The sequence below is a fragment of the Coptis chinensis genome, chromosome 9 (assembly GCF_015680905.1).
Source record: "Coptis chinensis isolate HL-2020 chromosome 9, ASM1568090v1, whole genome shotgun sequence".
NCBI classification, from domain to species: Eukaryota; Viridiplantae; Streptophyta; class Magnoliopsida; order Ranunculales; family Ranunculaceae; genus Coptis; species Coptis chinensis.
In genome coordinates this window covers 83,570,315-83,596,036 of record NC_141464.1, presented here as the reverse complement: position 1 = coordinate 83,596,036, position 25,722 = coordinate 83,570,315, and the positions used below count along the sequence as shown (strand labels likewise).

General features: G+C 36.2%; 5 protein-coding genes and 1 pseudogene across 7 annotated transcripts in view; 3 read left to right on the top strand and 3 right to left on the bottom strand.

The window, feature by feature from the left end:
• Positions 1–2,814: 2,814 nt before the first annotated feature.
• LOC147478884 (acetylajmalan esterase 1-like) lies at positions 2,815–4,870 on the top strand. Its single transcript, XM_086586303.1, has 5 exons — positions 2,815–3,136; positions 3,515–3,727; positions 3,908–3,975; positions 4,118–4,391; positions 4,482–4,870. The coding sequence occupies exons 1-5, from the start codon at positions 2,815–2,817 to the stop codon at positions 4,691–4,693; spliced, it is 1,089 nt and encodes a 362-aa protein (XP_086442429.1). The 3' UTR covers positions 4,694–4,870.
• A 740-nt stretch (positions 4,871–5,610) lies between these two features.
• LOC147478883 (dihydroceramide fatty acyl 2-hydroxylase FAH2-like) lies at positions 5,611–10,254 on the bottom strand. Its single transcript, XM_086584004.1, has 7 exons — positions 10,108–10,254; positions 9,214–9,284; positions 8,290–8,382; positions 8,004–8,200; positions 7,780–7,885; positions 6,710–6,856; positions 5,611–6,157 (listed from the first exon to the last, which is right to left on the bottom strand). Exons 2-7 carry the CDS (start codon positions 9,262–9,264, stop codon positions 6,023–6,025), a joined length of 729 nt encoding a protein of 242 aa, XP_086440130.1. The 5' UTR covers positions 9,265–9,284; positions 10,108–10,254; the 3' UTR covers positions 5,611–6,022.
• Positions 10,255–11,860: 1,606 nt separating this feature from the next.
• On the top strand, positions 11,861–12,643 carry LOC147478882 (pentatricopeptide repeat-containing protein At2g22410, mitochondrial pseudogene; annotated as a pseudogene).
• An 864-nt stretch (positions 12,644–13,507) lies between these two features.
• On the bottom strand, positions 13,508–15,289 carry LOC147478881 (ethylene-responsive nuclear protein / ethylene-regulated nuclear protein (ERT2)). Its single transcript, XM_086584323.1, has one exon. It carries the CDS (start codon positions 15,079–15,081, stop codon positions 13,675–13,677), a length of 1,407 nt encoding a protein of 468 aa, XP_086440449.1. The 5' UTR covers positions 15,082–15,289; the 3' UTR covers positions 13,508–13,674.
• Positions 15,290–18,518: 3,229 nt separating this feature from the next.
• The window catches only part of LOC147478876 (uncharacterized), a 33,893-nt gene continuing 26,689 nt past the window's right edge, over positions 18,519–25,722 (bottom strand). Inside the window, exon 3 of the mRNA XM_086582613.1 lies at positions 18,519–19,314. Within this exon, the coding sequence (XP_086438739.1) occupies positions 18,836–19,314 (479 nt within the window). The 3' untranslated portion in view covers positions 18,519–18,835. The remainder of the gene's footprint in view (positions 19,315–25,722) is intronic.
• LOC147478880 (ribonuclease MRP protein subunit POP4-like) lies at positions 19,927–25,674 on the top strand. Of its 3 annotated transcripts, XR_015207695.1 has the most exons (9): positions 19,927–20,462; positions 21,959–22,012; positions 22,126–22,202; positions 22,870–23,120; positions 23,890–23,958; positions 24,083–24,144; positions 24,623–24,724; positions 24,976–25,141; positions 25,208–25,674. XR_015207695.1 is itself a non-coding variant. In XM_086582609.1 (8 exons), the coding sequence occupies exons 1-8, from the start codon at positions 20,204–20,206 to the stop codon at positions 25,071–25,073; spliced, it is 972 nt and encodes a 323-aa protein (XP_086438735.1). In that variant the 5' UTR covers positions 20,181–20,203; the 3' UTR covers positions 25,074–25,674. The 3 variants fall into 3 exon arrangements, 2 of the variants coding, with proteins under 2 accessions (XP_086438735.1, XP_086438736.1); XM_086582609.1 differs by having other exon boundaries at positions 20,181–20,462; positions 24,976–25,674; XM_086582610.1 differs by lacking the exon at positions 19,927–20,462 and adding an exon at positions 21,048–21,102 and having other exon boundaries at positions 24,976–25,674.

The following is a 25,722-nucleotide window of genomic DNA, read 5'->3' as shown; positions in this document are numbered from 1 at the left end:
AAACAAATCATATCGATCTATAAGATGTAACAATTTTATTGGAACTTTGCTTAGGCCCCCGATTGCCTTGAGCCGCCCCTGTTGAAACCTGGTGTTTCATTCAATCATGGAGTGAATTTTGCGGTAGCAGGATCAACAGCACTTAACACTTCAGTCTTGCTTCAGAACGGAATTCTTTCACCTGTCACCAATAGCTCTCTTCTTGTTCAACTGGATTGGTTCTTGGCCCATTACCAGAACCTCTGTGAGACTTCTTAAAGTAATGAGATTTATCATACTATTGAATTTTATATGAACTTTGAATACTTTCACAGTCCCATAACTAATTTATTTCTTTTATTGGTTATTTGTAGATTGCGAGACATATGCAAGTACCCAGGAGGGGTATATCAGCTTCTTCCTCCGGCTCCAAAGATAAACCGAAAGTGCAAGATAGCCCTAAAGAAGTTTAAGTTGGTTAGTCCGTTAGTCATATTTTGAACCTTATATTAATTTGCTTGACTACTTCATTTCCCTCGTTTCCTATTCTAATATCTTTGGGTTCATGAGGCCTCAACTAAGATCAAGCATCGATGCCATGAAGGATTCACGGGTTCTTGATTATGTTGAAAAGGGTAATCGTAGAATGGCTGTTTGTCTATCCTTTTGGCTTATGGAAATGTCGCTAATTTGTAGAGCCCAAAGAAATGAGGCTATTATGTTGAAATTTGAATTGGAAAACCTGCATTGTCTGAGTCCATCTCCTTACTTATTTGAAAATTAATTTCTTCACAATTTATTTTTTTTAGAAGCAATCCAGCATTGAGTGAGGTCGAGAAAAAGGAGGATGTTTGTGTTCTCTAGTGAATGTGGACAATACTTTCAGTGCCTAGTTAAATGACCAACTCTTTTTACAACTGCTGGTGCTCCTAAGTAAAATGTATTTCTGGAAACAACGGAGGAACCCCTGCCCCAATTTTGGGAAGTCACTTGTTTCCATATATGCTTGTTTCTGGATTCCAGCAAACAAAACCTTTTGTTAAGCTCCTTAAAATACATTAATTAGTGAGAAAACACTGACAAATCTCAAATTTTCTCAGGTTTGCCAGTAAACAAACACATCTTAAATATTTTTAAAACACAAAAAATGAAGAAATGAAATATTTACCGCGGCAAATTTGGACAATCAAACAGCAACAAATTTGGGCAAATTTGTACTAGACCGAAAACAATCGAAGACTCTGTGAATTCGGTGGGGCGCGTGTGCGCCTTGGGCAAGGCATAGTAGAGCGCGAGCGCCCTCTACTTTTTCAACTTCAACTTCTAGTATTGTGGGTATGCCAGGCTTATTGTAGAAGAGTGCGTGCACACCCTCTTCTCTGACAGCAAAAAATGAACAGTACTAAAAAACAACAATACACGTGTCCAGCGCAACTCATCACAGAATTATACCAAGACCCCAGCCAGGTCGATTATACCAAGACCTCAACCAGGTCACTTATACCCATAGTTCATAATTCCGAACGAAACTCCGGAATTCCGAATATAGAGTCGAAATATATGAAATTTCAAAAGAATTCGAAATTCCGAATATAATAGAGTCGAAATTTAATGGATTTCGGTTTTTGGATTTATCGGAATTCCGAGAATTCCGAAATCCCGAACTATGCTTATACCAAGACCTCAGCCAGGTCTTATAACGCTCAGAGAAGTAAAAACAGCAATTCTATAACATCAGTTATGCACTCATTTAAGCTCATTGAAATCTAATAATTAAGAGGACCTGACCTGAGGAAAAGGAAGAGTCAAATACTACTACAAAAGCAAAAGGAGGAGGCTAGGAAAAGGAGGAGAGCTCCATGCTCACATTCTCCATCTTTAGTTTAATCACTCAATTCCAATATGAACTACGTCTGCTAACTTAATTCCAGTTTGCCAGAGAACTAGATACGTAACCAATTCGATCATTCGAATTTAGTTATAACATCATCTTCCCCGGTCATCTAGATTCGTAAGGTCACGACCAAAACACACTTTTACAATGTGCGTCATCCATCAAGTCTTTAGCACTATTTAGTATTTACATTACTAGCTCCGCTCATTTTTTTTTATCTCAGGTAAACCTCAAGTAAATACATCACACTCAAATTCACAATCAAGTTCACGTTATTAGCAACAGAAACCATATCCTCTTACCCATAAGTACCTCACAATCAAATTTAACGAGCAGCAAAAAGTTCTTGAAACTCCTTGAGAATAGTTACAATTGAATCAGTGGAGGTCATTAATTTGTAAACTGGTTCATAAATGTTGGTTACGTCTCTATTATTCTGTACTTATCAATAAAATTATAATGGTTTAGGACACTTAATTTTTATCGCGTATTTTACTTCAAACATTATGTAGTAGTTTTTTGTTGTAGTGTCATTTCCTGCTTTTAAGACTTTTACACGGTAGAACTAAAATGGACATTTCAGGCACAGATTTTCTCTCTACTTCATAATATTCGGCAAAGTGGGTAACCATTTAGATTTTAGAGTCGTGGAGATGAAAAACAGTCACAAAATTGAAAATTGGTCTATCACGTTGGACCCAAAAGTTCAAATTATCTACTTGGAATATTCCACTCGACTACTCCAAGTAGAAGTTTTAAATCCTAATTGTCATCTAGGGAGAATTCGAGCATCATCAGGACAACGAATTTTAATGAGTGTATAATCCTGTTAAACAACGAATTTTAATGAGTGTATAATCCTGTTAAAACTAGGACACCCCTTATGTCTATAAATACAAGCTTCACCCTCTACCATACCCATATTAAATCTTAGTTCAATTATGGCGAAGACAAGTTTAGTTCTCTTTTTGGTTCTGTCAAGTTTTTTTATTGCCCTTCTTCAATGTGATGCCGAAGACCAGATAGATTTAGCTAGATATCCACGTACCCACATATCAAGACCACATGGCCATAGACCACAGCCACAGAGATGCACCTACGATGGGATTTTTCAGTTTGGCGACTCAATTTCAGATACTGGAAATCAGATCCGTGAGCCTGCTGGTCCACGCTCTCCTTGCGCTCACAACCCTTATGGTCAGAAACTTATTGGTGAACCCACTGGTCGATGCTCCAATGGTCGTCTTATGATTGATTTTGTTGGTAAGTTTATGTTTATTTAAAATTTCCTTTTTAACATGTTGCATGCATGCATGTATACTCTTGGGTTTGTGAACTGCCATGCGTACGTGGTGAATATGTTGACTGTTGTCGTCCAAAACACACACACAAAGAAAAAATAATATGCGTTGTTAATAATTATTATGGAAAAAAAAATAAGACGGCTAGCTATAGAGTATAAAGGCACCGTATACTTTTGTCATAATATAAAGTGGGTCTGTTTTTTAATTACGAGCCAAGCAAAAGAATTCAAAACTGGACGTTTGTTGATATATCATTGGGCACTTTATATTGTAGATAGAGTTTAGTCATTATCGTGTGCAAATTAAAACCATGTATATTAATTTGATGATTTTGCAGCCCAAGCACTTGGTTTATCTACGCCGAATCCGTACTTGAAACCTGGTGTTTCATTCAGTAATGGAGTGAATTTTGCGGTAGCAGGATCAACAGCACTTAACACTTCAGTCTTGCTTCAGAACGGAATTCTTTCACCGGTCACCAATAGCTCTCTTCTTGTTCAACTGGATTGGTTCTTGGCCCATTACCAGAACCTCTGTGAGACTGCTAAAAGTAATGAGATTTATCATACTATTGAATTTTATATCAACTTTGAATACTTGTACAGTCTCATAACTAATTTATTTATTTTATTGGTTATTTGTAGATTGCGATGTATATAACATACTCCAAAGGTCTCTCTTCATGGTGGGCTAAACTGGAGGTAATGATTACAACTATGCCTTTTACAAGGTAAAAGCATCGAGGATGCCACTGCTTTAGTGCCTCTTGTGGTTAACAACATCAGAGACGTTGCCAAGGTAAGATTTAGTTATATATATCAATAATATTGTTTGGAGATATATGCCATTATGTATTGCTGATTTACTACATTATAATTAATTTAAGCTAGCATGCAAAAGACTAACTGAAATTGCTTTGATATTGGGTCTTTGGATGCAGAAATTGATTGACCTTGGAGCCACTCGATTAGTTGTTCCTGGGAATTTTCCAATTGGATGCTCACCTATGTACCTTACGCTCTTTAAAAACAACGATTCAACTTCTTACGATGACAAAGGTTGTTTGAAGGGTCTTAACACTTTTGCCATGTATCACAATCAGCATCTACAAAATGCCTTGCAACAGTTAAGGTTAGAGTACCCTAATGTGGCAATATTGTATGCTGATTACTATCAAGTTGTTGAATGGGTTCTTACCAATGCTCCACAACTTGGTAAGTTTATACACTGAATATGTCTGAAGCAATGTCAAGTACTAATGAATTAATTCTAATATTAACTTCGTTTCTTTTTCTGAATTTTAGGATTTGAAACAAAGTCTATTCTTAAAGTATGTTGCGGAACTGGAGGTGACTACAACTTTAGTTTGATGAGTATGTGCGGGATGGAAGGAGTTTTAGCATGTTCTGATCCAGATCAATATATAAATTGGGATGGAGTTCACTTGACAGAAAAAGCATATCAGAGTATGGCTGATTGGCTTATTAAAAGTCAAGTGTTCGAGTGCGTTGTTTAGGACTTCAAGTTACAAAGATTTAGTCCTTTGTTTATGGTTTTAGACAATATTTAATTTACTGTCGTGTTAGGTTTTAAGTAGGAGCTCATAGTAGTTTGCTTCTGATTTAGGCAATGATGTTTCAACTCCTGTCAACTGATTTGTTAAGGATATTTAAGACCTTCAAATTGTTTGATCTATTTTAAGAACGTATGGTTTTATATTATTACTGATTTATATGATTTACATGGATGCATTAGTAACTCTTTATGATCTTAGAGGGGTACCTTAATTGAATTAAGGAGATGAACTTTATGTTCGCAAGTTTTCATAGTTCAGTAACACATTTATGTTGTGAAGTTGTCATGCAAGGAGCCAAACTAGTTGGCAATTGATATTAGTACTTTTTTCTATTCAAAACAAATTTTCAACAATAAAGACTACATAGCAAAATGAAATTTGTACGAGTATGTTGTTCACTAGGATTTCTTTCAGTCATTTGTATAAGGTGGAAGAAACTGGCGTTCTTCTTTGCATTACCTCATTTGAGTGAAGTACGTAACTTTTAGCAATCTAACTCTCTATTATATAGAACTTGATCATAGGGAAATATTTGGATATTTCGAACTGCTAGTGAACTTACAAGTTACAACTGGACAAACTAGCAAATAAGTAACAACATCTCCCATGGAATAACGTACACATCATACTGTTCACTTTTAAGAGTCGCCCTTGCCTGGGCTGTAGAATAGTGTACCTTGTCCACTCCTGTACTGCATTTCCTTGTGAAGACTGAAGACTAAGCTAAAATTAGTTAAACGCATTCTTAGTATGCACCGTTACTGTATTTCACTCATAACATGTTAACTTCTCACAGGAATTATTCATAGCAATTAGATATGAGCTCTTATATGGACAGCTGCAGGATTTGATCCAAGTACCCAAACCATTTCATGATTTAAAAATCATCAATAAGTTTCACCTTGGTATATTCACAACTCAACAACTTGTTGAACCAGAGAGGAACTGCTACAAGAGAAACTGAGTCTCCAATTACCATCGAATCAAAATGACCAACAAACCTTATGGCATTCACACTGATTGAAACATAAAAAGAAAACCTAACACCCAACAACATCCTGAAACTGGGAGAGGCTGAAAAAATAAGTTAATATAGCTAGAATAAATAATGAATGCATGAAGTACCCTGCTACTTGTCCTCCCAAGCTTACTACCGAACCACATTGATTAATGACATGCAAGTATGCAACACATTCCACAGTAAGCTAGGGTCCTTTGACTCAAACAAAGAAACCGAAAAATCTTTAACAACTTTTTGTCAAGTAGTCTTCAGCTGCCTTTAGATTGACTGATTTTCTCATAAGGTTTTGATGGGGGAAGCGTTCCAAAGACCCTGTCCCACAGTGCAGATGTGATGCCAAAGCCCTTGTCCTGAATTCTGAAGTGATGATTCAAGTGATATCTCTGCAAAATACGTGAAAATTAACATTCTGTTAGTAGTGTTCATCTATATCTCTTATTAACATTCGTTTATTTTTCGTTAACTAGATGGGAAATTATGGTCCCCCACCCCCAAATACACACAAGAAAAAGTCAAATTGGGTTTACCGTGTTTTTTATTTTGTGTATTTGGGGGGTGGTAATACTCATTAACCCTTATTTTTATTTATATATTTCATATTTTATAATATTATTGTAATATTCCTTCATCCTTTTGCTTTTCTCTAGGTAAAATATGCTATTTTATCTGTCAAACGAGAACAAAATATCCAAGGCACGCTTTAAATCGAACGAGAGACCAAAATCCATGTTGCAGTAATCTACATCATGTAGTCTCTTTCAGGGAAGACCCTATTCATCCAATGAATCATCTATTCTTGCTGATTACATATAGAAAAACTGATAATAAAAAAAAAAAATAAAAATAGAAGAGAGAGACAGCAAGACAGAGAGAACTAACTCTTGCTATAATTTCACTGAAGGGTTTTGAAGAATAACTCTATTTCCTTATCTCACCTTCAGGTGTTTATGTACATCATTTGAAGGCTGCCCATGGTGCAGGTAGTAGTGGGTGCAATCATATATAACATAGCCCAATAAGCCACCTCCAACCAAAGCAGGCGTAGTGGTAGGAGTCGATATGAGCTTGACCAGGTTCCAAAACTAGCAGACAGAGCAAAATGAATTAGAAGATGCAATGAATCAAGGCAATAATATGTATATCACAGTAAAATCTGTGAGAAAGTATTAGAAACAAGATGTGATTAGATACTGATGAATCAGACATCGATACTCAGTAATGTATGAGAGGTTTTATATTGAGAGGAAGCAGTCATGAAGTCTTCCTCACTTTTAAAGAGCAGAATGACCAAGGTTAAAGAAAACACATTGGGGCATAGGCCTCAAGGCACACTTGTGCCATGAGGGTTAAGCCTTAAGACTTTATACACATATACTTTGAGGCTACACCTCAATGGTGTGAGGCGTGCACTTTGAGGAATACGTCTTGAGGCTTAGTAAGGCTCAGCCTCACTGGAATTAGGGTTTTACCCCAGCCAAACCATTTTTTTCTACTTTCTTTCATTTTTTCACTGTTTTGACAACTTAGCCTCTAATAAGCTCTTTAAAGACTATGTAATCTATGTAATGTTATGTGAGCATCCAAACACCTTATTCTGTTAGAAGTCAGCAAACTCCATCATCAAACCCCCATTTTCTCTCTTGCAATGTTTTCAACATAAAAAGCTATGTGTCAATCAGTGAGCGTCTTTAAGTCGATGTGTCTATGTGAGTCAGTGAGTGTCTACTGTCTAGTGACCTGTAACTATGTCTATGTTTGAGACTTGTTTTCACTAGTTAAGTACTTAAGTATTTGCATTTTAGTAGTATGCTATAGTAATTTTATCTTGTTTCTCATTGTTCTGAATTCACAGCTATTTTTTCTTATATATATATATAATTGAGGCTTAAGCCTCATGTCTCTTATGAGTTTTTTTTTTTAAAACACTGGCATTGACTAGTAACTTTTCCATAATAATAAAAAAAAACACTAAAAACACTATTTCCATGATAGTAGGAAAACTAACTGGATATAAAAGAATAGCCGTTGCTGTAGGAGGGAAAACGAGGCGCAATCCATCCATGGGATGCTTATGATGGCAACCATGAAGAAGATAATGAATGGTATTTCCCCTGCAGCAAGTTGCCATTAGTTTAGTCAATACAGGTATACAACAATTCATATTAATTCAAGATAAAGCTATATTTAAAAGGAATGAGATTATGCAGACACAGCAATAAATTAACGAACCAGTAGCTCGTCGTCTCAATATGGAAAAGGAAGCGGTGCACACAATATTCCAACAATGTCCATATAAGTATCCCTCCAGCAACCAACAAGACTAACTCGGGAACCGTACGTCCCATTTGGAAGGATTTGAACACAGCCCAACATACAACTGGTAGCCAAATGACTGGAATAGCCCACCAGACTGTACGGGTCAAGAACTGTTTTGTTTACAATGTCAACGAGTCAGGAAAATGATGATTATGCACTTGAAATATGGATATGCACAAGGAGAGGAACAAATTGGTACCTCCCAGAAATCACTGGTAAAAAACCTTGGCCCTTCCCTGCTGACAATAGGCTGATGAACCCATTCCTGGTAAGCTTCTCCCAGATAGCCGACCTACGAACAGGTTAGATGAATAAGATCCCACGGTTCATATCAATGTATAATCCTTATTTACGACAAGGAACAGACCCAAATCCCCAACAAGAAAATTTCTCTTCTTTATATGTACTATCAAAAGCAAAGTAATATACTATTTCATTGGTGTATTCTCGAGTACCCGTGATCCTAATTTTTCAATATTTCCGCACAAAGCTTGTGTCCATGTCAGTGCTTCCTTGTTTATAGGTTGAAGAATGGCATTTATTGACCTTTGAAAATAGTGGCATACCTAATGCTAATTCACAGATGTTCAACACCTTTGAAAGATGCTTCTGCATGCTTCTTGTGAAACAAATGAACAGAATGAAATCTTTGTAACTTTGAATGAAGTGTATATAAAATTAAGAACTTTAGCATGGTGAACAGAGCCGGTGTGATTTGGTGCTCATTTACCAACAGAGTTGAGAAGTTAACTCGAAAGACTTGGCGTACGATGTGACTGAATATTCAGTCTAGGCTATGAAGGACATAATGACTTGAATGTGAAATCTAGAGACCACCTAGGCCAATATGCGGTGGAAAAAGACACACGGTGCCTTCCCCTTCTTGACTTACTGGGTCTCTGTTCTTGGTAGGCACTTAGCATTTAGCATAGAAGCTGTTCAGACCTTTCAATCTGGACTGCACTTTCACTGAACAAAGCCTTTGTATTGTACAGTGAACTATTTTTGGTGGCATCATATCTAAAGTTTAACATGAAAATAAAAATAAATTCCACAAGCAAAATGGAACAAGCAGATTGTAATGGCACATATAGGACTTCCAGAAAAAACAATGAAATCTAACCTGGTAGACAAGTGGTTTATTGAGATCAACAATATATGCCTGTGCAACCATCTTATCCCCTTATCATGCAACTGGACAATCATAATATATATATACAAGTTGGTTAGGTCCAAAATAAAAACAAGATAAGTAGATACAAAGAAAACGAAAAAAGATAATGAACTCCGCAACACATAAAGAAGGCACAACTACAAACATAGCTAGTAATACTCCGTTTTATACACGTTTTACCGTATAATACGAATAATAAGACGAACGATTCAAACCTAAGGATTAATACTCGAATTCTATAATCCAGGCTTATAATTGCCGAATAATAAGGTCCGTATTTTTTAAATGAAAAAAACACACTACAATTTGGGCAAAATATTACTTTCTAAACTTATAATGCAACAAAATATATTATACCCGTATAAAACACGAATTATATGTTTGACATTTTTTTCGGCCGAATTTTTTAACGAATTAGAATCCAAATTTTCAGATTTTTGACGAATAATTTTCGTACAGAATTTTTGCCCGTCCACGAATTTACTAGCTATGACTACAGATGGCATAGAATACTGATTGTCGTTTTTTATGTTCGCCTCATAACAAATATACAACCCCTCTATTCATTCACATGCACCAAATCAACCAAACTAAATCCATGCATTAAAATTCAGCTCAATTTCATTCCCATTATAATGGGCAATCCAATTTTTCCATTTCTTGCATGTACATACATTGCCAAGTCAAATAAATTGACTTTTCTAACATTTCATTTCCCTTGTTAATAAATAAATAAATGTCCTTTTCCATGAATCACTCTCAAAACTTATAAAACTTTTCATACATAACCAATATACATGCAAAAAAAACCAAAAAAAAGCCCAGATCTAAATAAAGCCTAACCTGTGGAAAAATGCCAGGCCGATCTAAAGGAGAGAAGCACCCAATAAAATTCAACACCAACGAATTTTTTAAGTAGCTCTCCTTTTTCTTTTCTTTTTTTTTTTGAAATGACTCAAATGTGAAGAAAGAAACAAAGAAAATAAAAAGGGGAGGAGGAGAGTGAGTGACGGAGATTATATATATTATTATATTATATATTATATATATTAAATAAATGATGGACGACAGATAGAAAACCAATCTCAGCCGTTTATATTATTTTTTTGCCAGCTTGCCAGCTAGACATTGTCATGTTACTTTACATATAATAGAAAAAAGATGCTGCCCCTTAATGTGACATATAACATTCCATTTTGTAAACAAGTTCCTTTCAATATAATTGACAGTTGTTTATTAGAAGTGACTAAAAAAATGGAAATAGAACAAAAATGAGATACTTTCAGGAACATTGAGTAATGCATTTACAAAAAGTTTATATTCTGATTCTTAGTTTCTTACTATAAAAATGGAAATAGAACAAAAATGAGTTACTTTCAAGGAACATTGAGTAATGCATTTAGAAAAAGTTTATATTCTGATTCAATTTGAGGAAAATAGAAGTATGGTACATAACTTTTTGAGCTAGTGGTGTTGTATCTATCATGGTGGCATTTCTGTAAATAGTGTCAATTACGGGGAAGTTTTGGTAGTTTTGCAGTTTTTTTTTAATAAAAAAATAAATTGGTCAATTTCATGGGTTCCATTTCACTCAACAATCTAAATTTGCCATGTGCACAAAACTAATTTCGTTGTAGAATAGATTTATATTTAAACTATTATAAAGATAGCGACCCTCAATTACACTCCCACAACAGTGAAATAGTATTTTTTTAATATAATTCTAAATCTCTTCATCCATTTTTTTATTATTGTATCTTTTATTTTTTAGTTGATAATATTGCATTTCTATGCTTTGAGCAAAGTTATTGTATTAATTATTGTACCTCTTGCTTTTTAGTCAATTGACGATATTGTATATCTATGCTTTAAGCAAAACGCACGAATCCTTCTATGGTTGTGCGTGAATCAATCTAGTACATAGAAAAATGGGGGAAAAAAAGAATGCTATTATGCTATTCTGAAATGTAAAGGTGACACTCAGTTCACTTTCACATTCTTGGATATTTTGTACACATGATATGAGTGAGTTGAGCCCCCAAGTGTCAGTGCCTCAGACATCAATACACTAAACTAAAACACTAGCACAACAGACATTTTGTACAACAAAAATACAACACTTTAGGAATCTGAATATCTGATGATCTCAACAAAGCAGACCCAAAACTAAATAGTTTGTACACATGATATGATCATGAGTAACCCCTTGCACAATCTCTTGCCATTGATTAAACATTCATCCCACAATATTAAACACCTTGCTCAAATTTTAGCCCAGACCATAACAACTGGTCTAGTTAAGAACACCCTCACATGGAACTATATTCTTAGGTCCTATTCCAAGAGTTCTTGCCCCATCAATACCATTCTCATTTATAACTCCTATGTAAAAAATAACTTTATTATCCCAGATAATCATACATACCCTTCCCTTTTCAAGGCATGTACTCACTTATGTGCCCTTGCAAAGGGCAAAGAAATACATGCCCATGTCACAAAAATAGGCCTTGAACATGACACTTATATTTCGAACTCTTTGATTCATTTTTATGGGTCTAGTGGACACGTTAAGGATGCCCGACAGTGCTTCGATGGAATGCCGGAGAAAGACTTGGCAAGTTGGAATTCTGTTATAGCAACTTATAGCGCAGTTCCTGATGTAGGACATGAAGCATTGGTTCTGTTCAAGGAAATGGTTTTTAGTGGAGTTAGAGCTGATAATATCACATTGGTGATTTTATTTTCAGCTTGCGTGCATATTGGTGGGATGGAGTATGGTAGAGGAATACATGGTTATGTTATAAAAGTAGGGGTTGGATGTGGTTTAAATTTGAGGAATGCACTATTGAGTATGTATGCTAAAGGTGGTGAAATTGATTCAGCTTCTCAAGTATTTCATGAAATGGCTGGAGAAAGAGATGTCGTTTCACATACTATTGTGATCAATGGTTTTGTTGAATTGGGATTAGTAGACGAAGCTCGCAAAATCTTTAATGAGTTGGTTGTTAAAGATAGTGCTGCATGGAATTCAATGATTAACGGGTACGTGAAGGTAAGTCGCCCAAAGGAGGCTCTAGAACTTTTCAAAGAAATGGACAAAGATATGGCGAGTCCAGATGAGAACACTATAGTCAGTGTGCTTTCAGCTTGTGCGAGCTTATCAGACTTGCAACTTGGTAGGCTTGTTCACCGCTACATTCTCCAAAGAAGTATAAAACAAGATGTTTTTGTAGGAACGGCTTTGATTAACATGTATGCGAAGTGTGGGAGTTTGGAAGAGGCTCTGCTCGCTTTCTACAAAATGGAACACAAAGATGTTTTGCGTGGACTGCAGCTATTACAGGACTTGCAGGTTACGGTCATGGGAAGGAAGCTTTAAGTTTGTTCAAGAACATGGAAAATGAATCGATAAAACTGAATGAAGCTACATTTGTCTCTGTTCTGATGGCGTGTAGTCGGTCAGGATTGGTTGAGGAAGGGTGCATTCTGTTTGGTAGGATGGTTGGCTTCTATAAGATTCAACCAACCATTGAGCACTTTGGTTGCCTAGTTGATCTCTTCAGCAGGGCTGGTTTGTTAGTCCAGGCAGAGAAATTCATTGAAAGTATGCCAACTGAGGAAAGACTTGTAGCCTACAAGACTCTACTTAGCGCTACCATAAGCTACTCTCGTATTGATCTTGGGGAACAAGTAGCGACAAAGCTGATCAACTTAAAACCTTGCAGTCACGAGGTTTACATCTTGCTATCGAATTTTTATGCTTCAGCAGGTCAATGGGACAAAGTTACGGAGATGAGGAAATTCATGAAGAACTTGGACAAGAGAAAAGAGGTAGGCATCAGTTTTGTCGAAGCAAAAGCTTAGCTTTATAGTTCATACACATGAGATCAAGGCCAGCTATCTCCAAAGCCAACAAGAGAACCATTAAAGATAGGAAGGATGAAGCATACTGACTTGACAGAAAGGCCACACGAGTTCAACATAGATGCAATTCTCAGTTTCACAGCTACCTGACCATACCTCAGAACTCACAATAGATGGTAAAAATAAGACTTCACCAATAGTCTCGTTTTGGGGATGAGCAATTGCGCATGACATAAATACAAAGATACACTCATAGCAAGGAAGTATGTTTTTTCTCATAACACATACAAGAATTGCATCCAAATGACAAGATGGAAAGCCAAATTTAGTAAAAGTTAACATATCTATCTGTAAATTAATAAGAGTACATTGTGTCAAGTGTCAACACAAGGTTGAATCTGTATTGAGACTGATCTTTAAGAATACAACTTGGTTGCATGATAACTTTACAAAACCCAAACAACAGAATAAATACAAACATTTCTCTTACAGGGTTTTTCAACTGTGTTTTGCTCTTGCAGCCTGGAGGTAAAGTGTTAATCTTTCTCATCTCTTCAGGTAAATCTTTACCACTTTGTGCAGGTTTCGCAGCACTAACCATGCTACGCTTAGCCCAAGTGCCAAAGCTCGACCACAAACAAGTCCAGAGAGAATCACCAAAACAGGTACCAAATTCCTAGAGCTCCAAATTACCTTTCTCCCTAAACCTTCTTGAAATCCCACTTCTCTATGGACCTCTGAAAGATCTTTAGAATCAGGTCGATCCACTTTCTTTAATTCTTGCTCATCATCGTTTTCATTATCCTCTTCTTCCCATATGTCACGCTCTACTACATTCTCGTTTTCTAATGTGTTTGAATTTAGCTCACATTCCTTAGACTTCCTTTTCTTCTTCGATTCAGCCCCAAACTTCTTCACCATGAATTTCTTAAACTGGGCAGCTTTCACTTTCTTTACTTCTTGTTCATCAACATCCTCATTGTCGGCGTCATTGTCTTCTTCATCTAGCTCGCCTTCCTTACCCTTTCTTTTCTTCTTCGATTCAGACCCAAACTTCTTTACCATGAATTTCTTGAACTGCGCCGCTCTCAGTTTAGCACTCCGAGTTCTCCTCGGACGACCACGTTCCACATTCTCAACATTCTCAACAGCATTATCTTCACCATCTTCCTCAATCTCTCTCTTCCTCTCACAGTCCAAAAGGTCACATAATCTATCATGCTTTCCCAACTCCTCAGAATCAATTTCTTTAATCTGTTTTTTGATCAAATCATCAAATTCTTCTCTAAAACCAACAAAATTATTCACCACTCTCTCTTCTACTCCAATCAAGTTTTTATCTTTTCCCAAATGTATAGAAACCATGAACCCCTTACATCCATTTATGCATGATTTCAACAAAGAAATCAAATTATTACAACAAAATTCAATAAAAAATAGTAGAAAAGCCGACAATGTAATCCCAATCACAAGCCTTTTCGTCGCCAGAGCTAGAACTAACACAACAGACATCATAATAAATATCTTATAAAATTTACTGGAACTCGAAACGTCAAAATCCACAAAACTATCTTCATTCAAACTCTGCTGCTTACTACTTTCATCAGAATCATCTTCATTTTTATCATCACCAAACAAATTATTAATAGCATTCAATATAAATGGCGCAAGAGGAATCGAAAGAGGAAGAACTGGCCCATCTTCCCCGTCCTCAATCTCTGAACAACAAGCAACAATTTCATTCTGACTGTTGTTCTTCCTGGTCTTCTTCTTATTCAATCGATCACGGTTCTTTACAATAAGATCAATTAAAGAAGTTGGAAAACCAGTTTGAACAACTAATGATTCCCCATGTTTAGATGAAGAACGAATATCAGCTACAAATCTTGAAACTCTTGTAAACTTTTTCTTGGAATGTGAATTATTATTTTCTTTCTTCCATGAAAAAGGCATGATCTTGAAACAAGAAAATGAAATGAAATTTTTGTTTGTTGGGGTTTTTGGTTTAAGGAAATAAAATAAATTAAAATTAGGAGAAATTAGTTTAAGACAGAGAGAGAGAATGTAGGAGTGTTTGAGGGGTGAGAAATGGAAGTGTTAATAATAATGAGTTATAGTTTGGTGGGTTGGGTGTTGATGGTGGAAGGAAGGAGTGAAGGACAAGAGAAGAAGACACGTTTTGGACAAAGAAATGATTGTTTGTTGTGGATGACTTTTGGAGTCAAAATTGAGTACTGTGACACACAAAAAATGTGTACTGAGTACTGACATATATGTCCATTGTTTTTTTTTTCTTTATGATTTCAAAGCATTTCCAATACAGTCGACTATTATTCATCTATATGTAGATAGTATTTTATTTTTCTTTATTTTCACCCTATTGGTGAAAAATAAAGTGAGATTGTCCAATGTAAAGGTGAATATTAATCTTGGATGGAATGTTAAATTCTATTTGGTAGTGAAAATCGAAAAAATACTCCGGATGGAATGAAATATTTTATCTGAAATTAATAAAAAAAAACCAGAAAAAAAAAAACACACGAGACGGAATCCAATATTCCGTCCGAAATTCACAACTCAAACACTGTTTGAGTTGAAGATTTTACTTTGGTTTTGACTTGGAAAAATAGTCATCACCATATTCACTTTTGCAGTGGGCAAAGATTTTGAACAAAAAAGAAATGAATAAAGTCACAAACCCACCATATCCACTTGCATTGGGAATGTTTTTAGAAAATGCTTTAAGAGCATTTTTAGGAGTTATACTTTTATAGCATTAACAATTTAGTGTTTTTTCATCTTTAGGAAAGTCATATGTTAATGAAAACACCAAACCAAACACCAAATCACTTAAAATTTGGTTCCAATTTTAGTGCTATATCAAATTTCTAACGCGGTTTTGAAAAAACAGTGCAGTTTTTCTAATACCGCATGGACTTGGATTTCTAAGTTCGTGGTTTTGCCAAAACCGCGTGAGAGATTTGGAAATAAAATAAATAAGAAAGTTAATGTACGACACATCGCGCGGTTTTCCCAAAACTGCGTGAGCTTAGACTTGTCAGATAGGTTTTAGTTGCGCGATTTTGAAAAAACCGCGTAGACTATATGGCGCATTTGATGTTGCTCCTAAATATGGTTGGTGTTTTTTTTTAGTTTAGTGTTTGGTTTGGTTCAAAATTTTAGTGATTTTTTAGTTTAACTCCTAAAAATACTCTAAAAGAAAGCAACTCATTTTCTTTCTTTTTATAGGAGTAGGCATCTATGCCTTAAAATATCTTCGTATGGAATATGGTTAAGACGATAATATAATGTGATTTTGTAAATTATGAAGAACGAAATTGACATTCAAGATATATATATCGATTGAGCTATGTGCTGGAAAGAAACATCTGTTATACACACCAATCAAACTATCGACCTCTAACAAAAATCCACAACAATATAGACTTTTTGGTGGGTTTGTCACTGTCATATATTATTAAGAAAACTCATCCTGAGAGATTTTAAGCCTAGAGTTTTTGATGCTCATGAAAGTGTGTAACACTGCAACCTAATAATGCTTGGGAATTGGGATTGAACCAGTGAAAGGTTACTATCTAAACTCTAAAAGGGTCTTGTCGGTGTCTCTTAGCCGCGTGCTACCTAAGATGATTTTATCTGACAAGAAACTGAAACCGCGGTTTGTTTGTTGGGAGGAGATAATGTTATCATTTATTTCAAAGCGTGTGTGTGTCTATGGCCCGGTCCACTAAGGAACTCTGGACTTCAAACACTCTGGATTAAGTCTATTCTGAATTGCAATTTGGAGTGCCCAAAGTACACCAAATTTTGTATCAATCAGGCCCGAAGCCATATTCATAATCATAAGGGTGGGCGGCGGTATTGACACCCTGTAAAACGAGACTAGTAAAATGATTGCTAGTCTTAGAAGTGGGCAATAGGCCAAGTCGGGTTAGTCCAGCTCTAAACATTTAAAACTTTTCAGATATTAAAGTCGGGTCGGTCTGGCTTTAAAATCAACATAGAGTTGGGTCGGGCCGGGTCACAAGTCTAAATCTAAAACCCTGACCCTATTCTAAGCCCTCTTTAAAGAGGCTTTAGAGTTGCGCCTATATATTTTTTTCTTTTTACTACATCAGTTTAGGCTAGTACTTATTGTTTTTTTTTTTTTATCAGCACATCACTGTTCTTCATGGTTGTTAGCTTGATAAGTTTTTGTTATATACGACAAGTTATTGGAAGTACCCTTGGGTGTAAGTGATAAATTACAAAAGACAATGCTATTTTAATTGAAAATATTTAACAAAGAGTTGGACAATTATGATATGTGTATTTACAGTGAAAATGTGAAACTATAACTAGGGCTTAGTTAGGCGTTTAATGATGGCTGAATTAGGGTCGGGCCTATGTTTCAGAACCTTAGCCCTAGTCCTGCCCTAGAAAACATTAGGCATGGGCTGGTCCTACCCTAAACTCTATGAGGGCTTAGAATCAGGTCGGTCAGGGCTAGGTCAAGGTCGTTAGGGCCAAACCCCCACCCATAGCATAGTCCCATTTTATAATGGGGTGCTAGTGGTGTCAAATGGGTCGGGCCGGGCTGGCCCAGTCCTCAAACAATAAAGCCCTCATGTTTTGAGAGCTGGGCTAGTCCTACCCTCATTTATCTCGAGGGCCGGGTCGAGTCGGGCCAATACTTAAATCTTGAACCTTTACCCGCCCCTCAACCCTCTCGAGAGGGCTTGAGAGCCAAACATGAAGGCCGGATACTATGTTATACATTTGATTTACAAAATAAATTTAGAAACATTAGTTAAAAATGATAAAATCGAATGTACTTCACAATTAAAACGTCAAACTACTAAAAAAACTTGTTAAAGTTGTATTAGTCAATTAAGATCAGCTAAAATCATTTCATAAAATATAAAAGATATAAATATTATAATAAAATTATAAAGTTGGCAAACTTAATAGATAAACGTTATTTTAAGTGATTTTTAGCATATTAATACTAAAATGAAATATATAATAAATAATTTTATTAAAATATATGTAATAAATATTAAAAGCCGGGCTTAAAGGAAGGCTTAAGTTTCAAAGTCTAGGCTCTTACCCTCCCCTCAAAGGCTTGAGGGCCAGATAGGCCCAGCCCACGAATATGTAGAAGTCTCATTTTGAGGGCTTTTTCGGCCCATGGGTTAGGTCGGGGCGGGTGGGCTGAGGGTTTGAGAACCATTTTGACACCCCTGGGGTGCCAATACCGTGGCCCTATTCATAAACCTTGTTTAAATCGAAATTAGTTACCCAAATAAACACCTTGTTTAAATTGATTGCAATGATCATAGGCTCATTTTACAAACGATTAAAATAACACCAGTGCAACTGGCGACATCTTATATTTTGAAAAAGAATGAATTAAATTTTGCCATTTAACGCCCACATTTTCTTGCAAATCGCAATACATCCTCTTATAATATCGAACTCTCACCAGTAATCAACTTTGACATAACCCATTGATCACCTGAATATAGTTGAGCACTTTGGTGAATCAAAAAAATTGGACAGATATACAACACTCATATTTTATCACCAAAGGGACTCTCCGATCATCCACAATGGGAATGTGAAGTACCAGAAAACTGGTGGTCCTGCAAGCCTTTCGATCATTTTGAAGCGCTCACATCCTTTGGCTGCTGATTATAATAAAAGATCAATACAGCACTGTGTATGGTAACGCATATATATCAACCTCAGGCAAGTAGCAGTCCCTTGGCCAAAGGCTAGGGTTCTCACGACAAGACGCACCGTCACTGACTTTAGATCTTTTAGCTTCATGTTTGGAAGGATGAAAGAGCCATTCCAAATTTTCTGCATCCATTTGCTCAAACTGTACAGCTGAGGGAACCCAGTTGTCAAGCATCTCTCTCAACTGCACATCTGTTTGAGGAGTGATGCTTTTACGTGTACTCAACTTTGCAACAGCTGCATGTTTGACACTATCTAGAACTGCTATTTCAATTCTCCCAGAATCAAGACAAGGCTGTTTTATGGTCAAATTGGAACTAATATCAGCCATCTTCTGGGCAATGATCTCAGTTCCTCCTGATGTAGAGCATAACTGCTCTTTGATGACCAGTTTTTCTGGATCCTTATGCCTTTGGAGCGGCAGCCGAATTCGAAGCATGGTGCCTTTCATTATTGAAAGAACTTTTTAGTACAACTATGAGAAGCTAGCAGGCCAAACATATCCTCCAAAAAATAGAATAACATAAAGACACTCACTTTGGTTATGGTTGCCGTCTGAGGGCAAAACTACCGCTCGTCGGAACTATCCCTCTGCAATCGGAAAGGTACTTATTTCCGTAGTTCTAATCTAAAGTTAGTGATATATTTATGTAGTGCCATAAAAAATTAACGTGCGTCCCCATAAAATGTGTTGTTAATCTCTGGGACACAAAAAAAAATATCTATAAGAGGGATGGCTTGGCGCTTCTCTCCAAGTGTTATCTCCTTAGAACTACTCCATATACAAAAGTGCATGTATAAAATTTTCACTTGTCTAGATGTATAAATTGCGAACTTGATCATATCTCCTTACCGACTACAATTTTCTGATGGCTAAATTTGATCATATTAACTAGCAAGAGATTGCAAAAAGCATTCTCATAAAATCATAATTGCATTTGTCCACGGACATAAGTTCACACGAAATTGCGAACTTGCACAAATATTTCGGTTTTTGGTCATACAAGATAAGGGATTTCCAGCAGGACTATTGTAACAAGATGAAGCACTTTGAATAAAAGTTTTGACACAACATGTATTTTGGTTGATTCCATCCTGTAACAATTCACATTTATTGCACACTTCCAAAGCTAACACTAAAAGCTTTTGATACCACTCACTATTACTTTCCCTGTTTCTCAAGCTAGCGAGGTAATTTAATTTGGTTTTTGGTTTTTGTTGAAAATTTTGACCTTTTCGATTTAATATTAGAGTACATGTAGTATTGTTCTTTTAATTTATGAGCTTAATGTAACCAGAAAGCTTGGGCCAATCCTCAGTTGTCGAAACAAACATGGCGAGTGATCAAAAGAAACGAACTTTAGAAGCATTAGAAAAAAGATTCGTACTTGCTAAAACTGAAGTCCAACAACAACAACATCAAAAGAAGAAGAAGACACATATCCAACAACCACCCCAAGAAGAAAAACAACAGGTTCATACTCATACTCCTTCTGCTTCACTTACCACTGTGGTGGATGCAGGGGCTGAAACTGGTCCTTCAAATATTTCTCCTCAAAAAGACACACCCAAAACACCATCCTTCAGGAAAGGTATGTTTTTTATATATTGAGAGTAAAATAGTGATACTTTATCCACTAGGGGAAAAATATGTATGGTGAGAGTTGTTAGGGATACTTTGTTATGATTTGATGATAGTGCTTATAGAGAGGCATGTTAGGGAATGTTGAATGTAGTGTGAGATACAATGTAGGGTGGTTATGAGTTTGGTGTAAATTATATGATTGGAGTGTGAATTTTGATTGGTGTGTTTTTAATATTGGACCTTAAGTAGGTTAGTAGGTTGTCATGTCATGCGATAGGGTGTGGCTGTAGAAAATTTGATTGAATTTGTGTAATTATTGATAGTGAATGTGGTAGTGTAACGACAGAGCTTGACGTAACCTAAGCCCTTGAAACATTTTCCCCTAACTTATTTTGGACTTTTCACCAAGAAGTGTTTTACATTGGGGTGAGCATGCAACATGCTTTATTATCTTTTTTAGAGTGCAATTGGGTGTTGAAGACGACATATTTTGGGGGATATAGAGAGACTGTATATTTGATAGGGTGGTGCTTGACTGTGGGATAGAGCCATAGAGGCATGGAGAGTAGAGTGTACTGAGGTGTTGAAGATACATAAAGAGTGTTTAATGAATATGGAGTGCCATATTCTTTGTCAGACCTACTCAGGTCTGCTTCTTCAAAAGCGGAGATTGGGGAGCAAATTCCTTCTGTTGATTTTGTTTGAAATTGGTCTCAAGGGGTTTATAGAGTAGTCATATCTTTGTCTATATATTTCATTCTGTAGTTAATAGAGGTTAAAATCTCTCATGCTTTTATAGTTCGGTAGGGGCAGCAGAGTTAGATGAATATCATCTTGATTGTGGACAGGTTTTGGAAGACTTACCAAGACACAACTAATCCCTTCCAAAAACTTTTTAAACTTACAACTTTAACCAAGCACGCCTTACTTGTGAGTGCCTGCAGACATGGAAATCCTTGCAGAATCTTTAGACAGAGACACTTATGATTGGAATAGTTGTTAGGGGATTCTTTTGTACAATAGTATTTCTTCTTTATTGTGATTTTTCTTTTGTAAAAGAGAGACGTCAGTCAACAAAAAGTAGGATTGGAAAAGTGAAAAGGGAATGAGAAAAGTTTAGCGCAGTTAGTATTATTGGTATTAAGGAGACTTATCAAAGTAAAAAAATTGGTATGAAGCAGCTGTTCTTTTCCAGTAGATTTTATTGATACTTCTAATAGACTATTACATCTCTTAACCTTATGGAACTGCATAGATACCCTAACTTGTGTTTTTGTGTATGTGTGTGTGATAAATACATGATTACCTTAACATTCACTTAAATAAATTATATTTTATCTAGTAGAATTGACAATTCTCTTGGTACCATACTGTGAACGGCATATCAAGATTGTATGTTTGTTTAAACAAATATGATTGTTAATACAAATCTTGAAAATAAGCGTTTTCTTCACTCTGCCACCCTAAATCCTAATTAGCCCTTCTGTGTTGACTGAACCTCAGGGCGTTTTGCTTTCGTTGGTTATACACCAGGGGCTGGTCCTTCTGGACAGTCAGGTGACTGTTCCCTGAATTCAATTTTTGTTCATAAAGTTTTCCTTGACAATTACTCATCGTGTAGTAATTTATTTTAATGTAATAGTAGATTTGTGGTATTTATATTTTGACAGATGTGGAAGCAAATGATCCTACATATTATCGGATCCCTCAGTCAGTACACGAGAATTTGTTGAAAGTAGGGGTTAAGGTAATTTTTTTTTGATTGGTTCATATGGATATATTTTTCTAGAAAAATGTAGTTACATAGAGGGTAGGATGAGGTATCCCACTATACAAGAAATCTTCTAAGAGAGAGAAAAATAATAATAAGGACAAAAAAACAAGGGTTACAAAGATTTTGATAAAAACATGTGAGACTCCTAACGGCACACAAAGTGCTCAAAGGGTATGTCCTACATCTCCTTATCAACCTTTGTCAAAAAGAAGAGTAATCCCTTAATTAACTACTCATCCATCTCCATAGTCGCTTCCACTCCTTCCAAAGCCTCCTATTCCTTTCCAGCCAAATTCTCCAAATGCTGCGTCCCTTCTGAGAATGGACGTTCGAGAACCAAGAAGCAAGAAGCTAATAAGATCTTCACCGAACCAGGAAACCCTCAATGAAGATTTGACAAATAATTGAAGAAGTTCCAAATCCGCCTAGAAAGGGACAACTGGTAAGGTTATGACTTACTGATTCACCATCTGACAAACAAAGGGGACACAAATAACAAGATGTTTCTTGAAATTACCTTAACAAACAAAGGGGGTTATGTTGATTGTTTCCTTTCTTCTTTAGAACATAATGCTGACTTTGTTTGTAGGGGTGAAAGTTGAGTGGGTTTATGCTAAGATTGAGAATGACTGTTTTGTAGCTTTCAGAAAAGGTTGATAACACTCTGCACGAGCTATTCCAAAAGGGCGATGTGGCACAAAATTACATGCATGGGTCTAAAGTCATAAATATTGATAATCGGTTTCTACTCGATGGTTTTGTACAAGGACGTGGTGCATCGGTTGCACGTTTCAAGGCGAAACAGGGTCATTTAAAGCGTTGTAGAAGGCACATGTCCATGAAACAGCATAGGAAATGTGGTTCATTTGATTTTCCTCCGGAGTCACTTAAGTAAGTTTTGTAGCTCTTAAGACACTCATGTATTGCCTTATCTTGGAAGTTCAAATAGATATAAGTATGGTCTACTTGTACTTGTTGGTGTGGTATGAGTTTATGAACCTCATCAGGCTTGTTCTATAGATAAAAGCGTTTGAAGTTGGGAATGTACTAAAATAGATATCATTCAGTTACTAGATTTAATAAGTGGACTGAATGACTGGTAGAACATAAAAGATACCTTCTGCTTTAATGAGCTAGACAATAAATCCGTACATGATTTAAGGTTTTTCTACACAGCTGTGTTTAATCTGGATTGCTTAGTCAGTGGATTCAAACAGGAACCAGTAGACTATAGTTGGAGAAGTAAAGTGATTATTCTTTGATGCTGGATGTGTGCCATCATTAGTGTTGCTAAACATGTGCCTGCCTGTGTTAGACCTACAAACCCCTTTTATATACTGATGTGAGTTAGGGTTCATTATCATCAATTAGTCTAGTTTCTTTTCTAGGTTGTTTCTAATTACGAGTTTAGGTATTGCTTTTAGCTTCCGTTTCCATTAGTTTCTAAATTGTAAGCCTTCCAAGGCTGGCCAAGTTAGTTTTTGGGATTGAATAAAAATTAGTTATAGATATATATATTGCATTGTTATTGTTATTGTTATTGCAGTCAATTATATATCAAAGCTTAAGGGTTTAGGGTCTTCTTCGTACGAGGTTTTCTATACATAATAATGAATATTGGTGATTCTGATTGATGCCTAACACTGGTTATTTGTTGCAGGTTTGAAATATTTGAGCCAATGCATGAAATGTGGAAAGAATATGTGCTGAAACTCATCAAAAATCCAGGGTGAGATTTAGATAGAAACTAGAGATATTTGTGACAATTTGTTTCATATGTCATGTTGCTCAATGACAATTTTCTGTTCTTCGTGTATATTAATATTCTGTAAATGTTGCTTCCATTGTTGCAGGAACACTCAAAATATAGCTCGATGTCTTCTCCACGCCGACTTACATGGAGCTATTTTTAGAGGTTGTATGAGAAACATATCCTTTTCCCGGCCTAGTGTATTATGTGGACAGGTTTTGCCTGCATAGTTTTGGTCATTGTTTTGTAGTATACACGTGTCTAGATGTCACTGTGATTGATGGAGGTCTCCTGATTGGTGGCCGAACTCTTGGTTTAGATTTCCCAAATCAAAGAAATGAACTCTTGGTCTAATAAGAATCATTATCCTCACATCTATCCTTACCTTTATCCTAACTACTGGGAAACGGACTCAAAATTTGAATAAAACTAACTGATATTTCACCTGGAACAAAGTTTCATTGCTTAGGTTGTTATTATTAAGAGCCCCTCTTCATTATGCTTGGACCTTTAGCTGAGCTCCGTTCAGTTAGTCCTCTTAGTGTCTGTTATGTTTGTCTGCATGATTACTAGAAGAATGCCCACATTTTATACCTCAATATATCCATTGTGCAAATATTGATTTGATTACTGTTTCTTGCAGTTGCCGAGTGTAAAGTAACTTCATACTTGGGAGTTAGTGGCATAATGGTTCGAGAAACAGCAGAGACTTTTGGGATAATAACACGTGATAATAAATTTCAAGGTGCTTTGCATTTCGAGTTTGTAAGAATAAACCAATGATATCCACTGCAAAAAGAAACTTGCCTTCATCTGTAGTGATTCATTTCTTACTTCAGTTTCTTTTGCATGTATATGCATATTGCTTTACCTTCACCTTTTCAAAAACTTCATTTTCCCCTTTGTGGTTGTTTACTTGTATGTTTTTATACTTAAATGGAATTTGTGGAGAGTGGGAGCTCTTGCTGACTAGCTGTTTCTGTACATCTTTTGCAGTTGTGCCCAAAAGGGGTTTTGTTTTCTTATTTCAAGCTGATTGCTGGAAGATTACATTGCATGGAGACGAACTTGTTTCCAGAAAATATGATAAATGATGTTGGTAAAGATGAACGTCTATTGTAATGGATCCAGGACATTTCAAGCAGATATCAAAGACCGCCATGTATGATCTCAAGCTTTGCATTGTCCTTGTTCCTTTTTATTGTTGGTTACTGACTGAGGGACATAGTCGTTGAAGCCCTGTCTGGGAATGCCAAGCTCCGGTGTATATTGGCGTCAAGTGGGACTCTGACAGGAAATCTGGAAGACAAGAAATTATCAATCCCAACTCGAGGAAGTTTTTGTAGCTGTACTTTGTGGCTCATAGGACTCACATACTATTTGTGCCACCATGGAGATTTGTATTGTGCTACCTTCCAATCTGATCGATATATGGCCATATTGGCTCGTACTCGATGAACATCTAACAGTGTAAAATGGATGGACAAAATTCTCTCAAGGCCGGCAACTATGGTGACACGTATCGAAATGAGGACTGAGTGACCAACTATATAGCTCTGTGTTTAATTGATGGGTTCCACTCACTTGTTTTTTGCTTCAGGGATTGAAGACATGATATTTTGTTTATAGATAAGATAACAACATTGTCTTCAAATTTACTGCAAATTGTACAATGATAACAGCCTCTTCAAGGTATCGTGTGAATCTGAGTTATTGTTATCTGTTATTTTGTGCCTGAAAACC

What these genes read in the sequence shown, in the direction of transcription:
- LOC147478884 (XM_086586303.1), top strand. Translation starts at nt 2,815, where the DNA reads ATGGCGAAGACAAGTTTAGTTCTCTTTTTGGTTCTGTCAAGTTTTTTT. An exon ending in ACATCAGAGACGTTGCCAAG is followed by an intron (nt 3,976 to 4,117) that starts GTAAGATTTAGT and finishes CTTTGGATGCAG; the next exon opens with AAATTGATTGACCTTGGAGC. An exon ending in TACCAATGCTCCACAACTTG is followed by an intron (nt 4,392 to 4,481) that starts GTAAGTTTATAC and finishes TCTGAATTTTAG; the next exon opens with GATTTGAAACAAAGTCTATT.
- LOC147478883 (XM_086584004.1), bottom strand. Translation starts at nt 9,264, where the DNA reads ATGGTTGCACAGGCATATATTGTTGATCTCAATAAACCACTTGTCTAC. An exon ending in ATTGAGACGACGAGCTACTG is followed by an intron (nt 7,886 to 8,003) that starts GTTCGTTAATTT and finishes AACTTGCTGCAG; the next exon opens with GGGAAATACCATTCATTATC. An exon ending in ATGTACATAAACACCTGAAG is followed by an intron (nt 6,158 to 6,709) that starts GTGAGATAAGGA and finishes CGTATTTTGCAG; the next exon opens with AGATATCACTTGAATCATCA.
- LOC147478881 (XM_086584323.1), bottom strand. Translation starts at nt 15,081, where the DNA reads ATGCCTTTTTCATGGAAGAAAGAAAATAATAATTCACATTCCAAGAAA.
- LOC147478880 (XM_086582609.1), top strand. Translation starts at nt 20,204, where the DNA reads ATGGCGAGTGATCAAAAGAAACGAACTTTAGAAGCATTAGAAAAAAGA. An exon ending in TGGTCCTTCTGGACAGTCAG is followed by an intron (nt 22,013 to 22,125) that starts GTGACTGTTCCC and finishes ATATTTTGACAG; the next exon opens with ATGTGGAAGCAAATGATCCT. An exon ending in TTTCCTCCGGAGTCACTTAA is followed by an intron (nt 23,121 to 23,889) that starts GTAAGTTTTGTA and finishes TATTTGTTGCAG; the next exon opens with GTTTGAAATATTTGAGCCAA.